The sequence below is a fragment of the Mus pahari genome, chromosome 4, assembly GCF_900095145.1.
Source record: "Mus pahari chromosome 4, PAHARI_EIJ_v1.1, whole genome shotgun sequence".
Taxonomy (NCBI): Eukaryota; Metazoa; Chordata; class Mammalia; order Rodentia; family Muridae; genus Mus; species Mus pahari.
Genome location: NC_034593.1, coordinates 85,462,019 through 85,470,116, shown reverse-complemented (window position 1 = coordinate 85,470,116; position 8,098 = coordinate 85,462,019). Strand labels below are relative to the sequence as shown.

General features: G+C 50.2%; 2 protein-coding genes across 3 annotated transcripts in view; both read left to right on the top strand.

Annotated features, from left to right (window-relative positions):
• The window catches only part of Bnipl (BCL2 interacting protein like), a 9,904-nt gene extending 4,188 nt beyond the window's left edge, over positions 1 to 5,716 (top strand). The window contains exons 5-10 of one of the 2 annotated variants that reach the window (XM_021196661.1): positions 1,521 to 1,703; positions 2,260 to 2,362; positions 2,911 to 3,042; positions 4,257 to 4,343; positions 4,507 to 4,605; positions 5,146 to 5,716. In XM_021196661.1, coding sequence (XP_021052320.1) covers positions 1,521 to 1,703; positions 2,260 to 2,362; positions 2,911 to 3,042; positions 4,257 to 4,343; positions 4,507 to 4,605; positions 5,146 to 5,182 — 641 coding nt within the window. In that variant the 3' untranslated portion in view covers positions 5,183 to 5,716. The remainder of the gene's footprint in view (positions 1 to 1,520; positions 1,704 to 2,259; positions 2,363 to 2,910; positions 3,043 to 4,256; positions 4,344 to 4,506; positions 4,606 to 5,145) is intronic. The other variant, XM_021196662.1, reaches the window with a different exon arrangement.
• An 87-nt stretch (positions 5,717 to 5,803) lies between these two features.
• The window catches only part of C4H1orf56 (chromosome 4 C1orf56 homolog), a 4,146-nt gene continuing 1,851 nt past the window's right edge, over positions 5,804 to 8,098 (top strand). Inside the window, exon 1 of the mRNA XM_021197161.1 lies at positions 5,804 to 7,060. Coding sequence (XP_021052820.1) covers positions 6,029 to 7,060 — 1,032 coding nt within the window. The 5' untranslated portion in view covers positions 5,804 to 6,028. The remainder of the gene's footprint in view (positions 7,061 to 8,098) is intronic.

Genomic DNA, 8,098 nt, shown 5'->3' with positions numbered 1-8,098 from the left:
AAAAAAAAAAAAGGAGGGAGGGAGGGAGGAAGGAAGAAAAAAAGAAAGAAAGAAAATAAGTAAGTAAATGTCTGCTCCATGTTGCTCTGATCTAGGACTGAATTATTACTACTATTGTGTTTGGGACAGGGTGTCTCTTATAACCCAGGCTGGTCTCAAACTCAAGATCCTCCTTGTCTTGGCCTCTCAAGTGCTGGGACTACAGCCAGAAGCCAGCCTGAAAGCCTGAGGTAACTTGGGGTGGCTGCATGTCTCTGATCCAGCGCTAAGGCTGAGGCGGGAAGATTGCCAAGAGTTTGAGGACAGTCTAGGCTACAAAAGGAGCTGCAGTGTGAAGCCTTGTCTCCCAAACAAACTAAACAAACATACAGACACAAGGTGCCTTAACCGTAGGAAACACTGTTTAGTAGGACTTAAGGACCCATAAATAATTGCAGCTGAAAGTCAGGCTCTCCATGTGGATGTTAGGGAATTCGAGAAGATTCTGAGCCCAGGCCTGAATGCTAAGAGTCATGTTTATCAGGCTTAGAGTGGGGGTGTTCCAGATAGATGTAGCAATTCAGACAGTAGCATGGAATACAGGGGAATTCAAAGCACAAAGCCTGACTGTGTATGAAGGACTGGGAGGCAGAGGGAGAATATCAAAAGATAAATTAACTCCACCAAAGATGTCCTCTGACCCCCACATAGACCGATCTGTGCTCTTGCACAATGATACATGAACAACAGCCACAGTGACTGACTGGGTTAAACTGGCAACGTTCATATCGTGGTAGCCCTTGTTGCTATGCTAAAGGTTATAGACTTTTGTAGGCTAGACAATGAGGAATAATACAAAGGTTTTAATCACGGGATGTCTGGTCACATTTAATGACAGTAGACTGAAAACAAGTTGGGCTGATATCTCACATGGCAAACTGCTTGCCATACAAGCATGAGAACCTGAGTTACATCCCACAACCCATGTTTTAAAAAGCCAGGGCCCACATCTTTAATCTCAGCACTCAGAAGGCAGACAGGCAGACCTCTATGAGTTCCAGGCCAGCCTTGGTCCTACATACTGAGTTCCAAGATGGCCAAGGCTAAATAGACACTTGTCTCCAAAACAACGCGCGCACACACACACACACACACACACACACACACACCAGGTATGGGGATGGAAGGAGGGAGGAATTGTGGTGTGGGGGAAAAGGACAGAGACAGAGACAGAGAATCCTAGGAGCATAGTCTAGTGAAAGAGAAAGTTAAGAAGAGGCAAAAGAGACACAAGGAGTTGAATGAATTGGACATCCTGAGAGCCAGTGAAAACATTGAAACATGGGAGGTTAAAACAGGTATACTAGCACTCAGAAGGCTGAGGCAGAAGAGTCAGGAGTAAGAAGACAGCCTGAGCCACACAGTGAGACCTTCTATCAAAAACCCAAGCAAACAAACCAAAGACTGGAGGAGTAAACCGTATGGAGCCAGGAGATTACAAGAACTCTGCCTCGTTCATTCTTCCCTCCTGTGTGTTTTAGATGACTTGCCCCGAGCAGAGGGCCTGGGGGCCAGTGAGGCAGCGGAAAGACTGGGCCGGGGATGCGTGTGCGACGTGGCTGGAGAAGACGGTCATCGCTGGAGAGTGTTTCGAACAGGACAACGAGAGCAGCGAGTGGACATGACCGTCATTGAGCCCTATAAGAAAGTCTTATCTCATGGAGGTAATGGCAAGAGCGGTACAAGGGCGGAATCCATGGCACTGTTTGACTGGGTGCCAGGGAGTTAAGGTGCTTGCCATGCGTGCTGGCAACGTGAGTTTGATCCCCAGAACCCATGGGGAGGTTTGAGGAGAGAACCCCACTGAAGTTGTCCTCTGACCCCCACATAGACTCACCTGTGCACGTGCACAATGATACATTAAAACAACAGCTACAGTGACTGACAGGGACAGTGGTGCTGGGAGATGGCTCAGCAGGGGACAGTAGTGGTTGCTCTCACAGGACCCACATGACAGCTCAGGACTGTAACTCCAGTTCCAGGGGAGTCTCACAACTTCTTCTGATCCCCACAATACACATACATACATGTGAGCAGAATAGCCATATGCAAAATAAAAAAATCACCAAAACACTCTGACAGTTTGACCAATATGCCTTAGCTTGGGTTGTGTAGCATCCGTTCTTTGACTTCCAAAGACCTCATTATCCTTCACCCTAAACAGAAGTAGTCTATTTACAGATCTGTAATTGAGTCTATTTTCCTTATATTGGTCCTCAGGTTACCATGGTGATGGCCTCAATGCTGTCATCCTCTTTGCTTCCTGCTATCTACCCCGAAGCAGCATCCCCAACTACACCTACATCATGGAACACTTATTCAGGTGAGGTGAAACCTGAAAGGACTTGTGGAGGGAACAAAGTCGGGGGGGGGGGGAGTAGAAAATGAAAGTTGTCTCCACCAATGCAATAAATCAAATTGAATCAACGATAAAAGCAGGTTTAATAAGAATTGATTGCTCCTGGGTGAGTTCCCCGACCTCACAGGACGAAGTCAGGGCAGTTGCCCACCTGGGCTGGGATAGGGAAGGGAGAGGAAGCATTGAAGAGCTGGTAAGGCATGGGTATTGCCATATTAGGTGACTTGAGGGCCCTGTAGGTGGTCTTAGGTCTGGTAGTCACTTTGGAATCAGGAACTATAAGTTGGCTAAGTCTGCTGTTTTGTGTGGGCTATCTTCATGGACCTTTCCAAGCGTGGGCTCCTGATTGGAAGAGGAGGAGGTCCATGCCATCTTGGCCTTTGTTGCAAAATCTCCAGTCTAACAGAAAAGACCTGTGCCCAGGACCCATGGCGGACTGGAGGCTCTCTCTATTCATGTTCCTGAGTCTGGGGAAACAGCAGCATCCACCTGCCCTACAATGTTGTCCCCAGGTACATGGTGGGAACCTTGGAGCTGCTGGTAGCTGAAAACTATCTGCTTGTTCACTTGAGTGGAGGCACCAGCAGGGCCCAAGTGCCCCCTCTGAGCTGGATCCGGCAGTGTTACCGTACCTTGGACAGGAGGTGAGACCCAAGGACGAGAGGACCACAACGCTCTAGCATCTCCTCCGTTCTCTTCTTGCAGTTGGATCCTTTTCGGGGTGTCCTTTTCCTTTCCTTTTCTGAGACGGACTTGCTGCATAGCCCGTGTTGCCCTCAAGCCTCAGCCTCTTAAGTGCTGGGATCACTGACTGAGTCATCGTGCCCAGTGCCTTCTTTTATGCGTCTCCGTATCTCCTGTTGTATTCTCTACGGTCAGGGACATCTCTGCCGTATGGCTTGCTAGCTTCATTTTGGGTAGCTCACAGCTTTCCTGCTTAGTTTCCTCGTGAATCTGCATGGCACATGGAGTGACTCTTTCTTCTCCACTTGCTTTCCATATCTCCACTGCTCTCTCCACTGCTCTCTCCACCCTCATCCCGGAAACAGAAATCATTCCCCACTCCTGTGCCTTCTCCCTCCTTTGTTTTCTTATCATGTAGTCCATGCTGGCCTTAAACTATGTAGCCAGACATAACCTTGCACTCCTGGTCTTCCCGCCCCTCCCCCTCCCCAGTGCTTAGGTTGTATGTCATCACCGTGCCTGGCTTGTCCCATCTCACCCTTGCTTAGTTTCCTTCTTGTGTTTTCCCTCTTTGCTGATATTTTTTCCCACTTAAGAGCACTGTTGTTTCTTGGGTTCATTTTGTTTTATATAGGGGCTCATGTGGCCTAGGTTGGCTTCAGAATTGGGGTGTAGCCCCAGTTAGCCTTGCACCCCTGATCCTCTTGCCTCTGCTGGGGTCACACCTAGCTTCTTCTTGGAGTTTTATGTAGCCTGGAAGAGATGGAGACAGACGTTTACAAAGGGAATTTATGTGGGCTGAAGGGAAACAGATTGCATAGACTGAGGTACTTTTTTTTTTTTTTNATCAGATCTTGTTACGGATGGTTGTGAGCCACCATGTGGTTGCTGGGATTTGAACTCCGGACCTTCGGAAGAGCAGTCGGGTGCTCTTACCCACTGAGCTATCTCACCAGCCCCCAGACTGAGGTACTCTTAAAGGAGCATTCCCTGAACATGAAGTATAGACAGCTAAATAAATTGGGGAGGGCTCACGGCATGGTGATTAGGCACAGCTGCCAGAGAAATTTGGAAAAAGACACACCAAGGCACCTGCAGCATGGAAGATAACCTGCCTGCTCCTCATGGGAAAAGATGAACAGGGAACTTATGATTGTATCGGACTCTTCCTCAGGCTTCGGAAAAACCTTCGAGCCTTGGTGGTCGTCCACGCTACGTGGTATGTGAAGGCCTTCCTGGCACTGGTTCGGCCCTTCATCAGGTACTGGTTCAAGGCATAAGGACATCCCTTCAGCTGTTTTCACCACGGAGGCTGTGGAGGACTTACCCTGCCCTCTTTCTAGCCACCCTGCTTGTCCCGGTTCCCTATGTGAGACCCTTCAGGATCTAATACAAAGTAGGATTACTTTATTCTCTCTCTTCAGTTCCAAGTTCACACGAAAGATCCGCTTTCTGGACAGCCTTGGAGAGCTGGCCCAGCTCATCTCACTAGAGCAAGTGCACATACCTGAAGCTGTCCGACAGTGAGTCCTGCACTTAGGGAAGCTGGTTTGGGATGGGATGTCTAAAGGCAACCGTGTTTCTTAATGCCTCTGGGGAGATACGAAGAACTAAGATACGTGAACCCTGCCTTTAGTTGTATCAGTGGGAAAACTGCAGACACCCAGAGAAGAAATGAAGGACACTATATTATTTGTCACATGAGGGGCGCGCCAGTGCAATGAATCAGTAAAGGGATTCAGTCTCCAGAACCCCCGTGGTGGAATAAGTCCATGGCATGTGTGTGTGCACAGTCATAAGTAAATGTAAATAGAACTTAAAGGACAGATGAAAATGTCACGGAAGAGACACTGAGGTGGGGGACACCAAAGAATAACCCTAACACGGAAAGTCTGTGTCGTACTAAGGTTCTTATGTGCCTTCTGTACTATGAAGAGGTAAAGCCTGCAAGGAAGAGATAGAATCCAGTGGGGAACACGTTAGGGGGCAAAGGGTGGGAAGTGATTCAAGTATTCAGTTTTCTAGCTCCTCCCATTCACTGTTTCATTCCATTATCCCTCTAGGCTGGACCGGGATCTGCATGGCTCGAAAGGCACCTAACACAAAGCTGGGCAGAGGGCCTAGGATCTGGCAAAGGTCGTGAGTGGTCTGCACGGTGGAGCTGTGACTCGTCTCATCCTGAGGGCCAGCTCTACTGGATCCTCACTTCTCAGTGCGCCGCCCACTTCTGGACTCTGCCTTCAAGCTGGGATTTGAGGGTGGGAACCCCAGGATGGGATGGCTTGCATTTCGGCTGTCCAAAAAGAAGGCTGTGTGGCGTTGGAAGTGTAAGGCTCTGAGTTTTAATTCTGCTTTAGCTGTAAATATGTGGGTCTCATTTTCCTTCTCTGTAATCAAAACTACTGGGATCCTTCCCAGTTTAGTTGTCTTAGCAGTCTTTGAGGGGAGGTGGATGGAAGGTAAAGAGGGCTTAACCAGCAGCCACAGCCAGCCTGTCTGCCTGGAGCCCAGGAGCCAGCTTGCAAAATCTTAAAAAAGCCAACCCCTTCTTAGTAGTCCGCTGCCCGTGATCCTGAGAACTACTGTCAAAACCTGTGTTTTCACTCTCAGTAAATGCAGACCCGTGGCCTTTAATAAACTGTGATGAGAGAGTCAAGTCTGTGCCTAGGAAACCAACAAGTTCCCCTCAAGCCCTTACATCACAATCTTTCTGGTTCCTGCACAGAATTCTTGCTTACCAGGGTTCCTCAGGACTTTTAGCTCAGCCCCTGGGGCTGCTGGCCCTGCGCAGTAAGAGCACTTAGGGGAGGGGCGAGGCACGTGCCTCTGAGCACCCTCCTGGTCGGTTCAAACGACCTCGAGACCTGGCGGGTTGGTGGAGAGCGGAAGGGAGGGAGAGAAGGTAGGAGCCTGGGCCTACCTCTCGACCTCAAGACTCCCAGCCCCATGGTCCCCGCCGCCTGCATGCTGCTCTGGGCCCTGCTGCTAAGTCTGGAGTCCCGGGCGGCGGGGGCCGAAGACCAAACGACTACCCCGACGGCTACCACGATTGGGATGCAGCGGGTCAGCTTCCGCTTTGGGGGCCCAGCCCGCAGCCTCCACAGCACAAACCCCACCGCCCGGAGCACTGTACCGGGGAAGCTGAGGGTAACCCTGGAGGATGAAAATGATGCCCTGGCCACTGCTGACCGCCTGGCCCTCCCGGCAGCTGCTGAGCTCCTGTCCACCGTGACAGGCTATAGCCGGTCATCAGTGCCCAGCCCCAGTGACTGGGAGGAGGATGGCTCCTTGGAAGAGGGGGTGGTTGATACCAGAAAAACCACCAACGGCCCTGTAAGTTTACTTTCGACCACCAATACTGTGGGAAGTTCCGGCACTACCGGGAGGTTTCTAGCCAATAGCCAGGAGCGAGAGATTAAGCTGACCACTGACGTGCGGTCCCTCAGTTCAAAGACTACTGTGGTGGACCTGCCTTCTGAGTCCACCCTGCAACAGTGGTCAACACCTGGGTCCACCCCATCCCCGTGGCTAAAACCCTCATTCACAGCCATGCCATCTCCTGAGGATCTGCGGGTAGTACTGATGCCTTGGGGCCCATGGCATTGCCACTGTAAGTCAGGCACTATGAGTAGGAGCCGGGCTGGAAAGCTGCATGGCCTTTCTGGGCGCCTTCGAGTTGGGGCACTGAACGAACTCCGCACAGAACACCGGCCTTGCACCTACCAGTTGTGCGCTTGCAACAAGCACCTGGAGGAATGCCCTCTGGACTCGAGCCTCTGTTCTGACCATAGCTGCAGCTCTCGTGCTCCCTTTCAGAGCAGCACCACTTCTCTGGTTCCTGTCCATCTGAGACGCAGACCCATCCTGCCACCCACTAGCCCGAGCCCCAGCCCAGCTCTTGCCTTTTGGAAACGTGTCAGGATTGGCCTGGAGGATATCTGGAACAGCCTTTCTTCAGTGTTCACAGAGACACAACCAGTAAGTTTCACTGATGAGCCAGAGCCTTTCTTGACGAATCTTAAAAGGTCTCCACCATGCCCCAAATCCCGTTGCTAACACAGCCATTGTTCTTGCAGGAGTGGCTGACTTACTGGTCAGTTACAGAGACTTCATTTGCACTGGTTAGTCTACTCTTGGCCCGTTTTCTGTTTTGTTTGATGTGTATGGGGTACACATGCACATGCTACTGAGGTCTGAGCCCTTAACTCACATATGGTAGGCAGTGTTCTTCTATGAAACTAGATGGCCAGCCTGCTTACTTCCCTAACCACCCCACCCCCCATTTGTTTTGTTTTTTGTTTTTTGTTTTTGTTTTTGTTTTTGTTTTTGTTTTTTTTGGGTTTTTTGGTTTTTCGAGACAGGGTTTTTCTGTATAGCCTTGGCTGTCCTGGAACTCACTTGGTAGACCAGGCTGGCCTCGAACTCAGAAATCTGCCTGCCTCTGCCTCCCTAGTGCTGGGATTAAAGGCTTGTGCCACCACGCCCGCCCCTCCCCCCCATTTGTTTTGTTTTGATCGAGTTCCACTGCGTTGTCTAGGCCGGCCTATAACTCCCAGCACCTCAACCTTCAGCACGGAGGGAGGCTCAGCTGCCTATTTCTTTTCTTTTTGAGACTGTTTGAGACAAAAATCTATGTCCTGGCTGTCCTAGGACTCACTAGGTAGACCAGGCTGGCCCTGAACTCTGATCCTCCTGCCTCTGCTGGGATTAAGGGTATGTACCACTGCCACCTGACTTACTTACATTTGTGTGCATGTTTGTTGTATGTGTGCATGTGTGGAGGTCACAGGGAACCTTGGAAGAGACAGTTCTTTCATCCCACTGATGGTTTCCAGGGATCAAGTTCAGGTTCTCAGGCTTGGAGCCATCTCACCAGCCTGAAACAGTCTCCAGGATGAACTTGTGTGTAGCCAGGAATGCCAGCACTTCTCTAAGGGCCAGGAAGAGAGGCATGCACCACCATGAATTGTCACTTCTTGAACAAATGCCAAGTCTTTTTTGTTTTTTTTTTTTTTT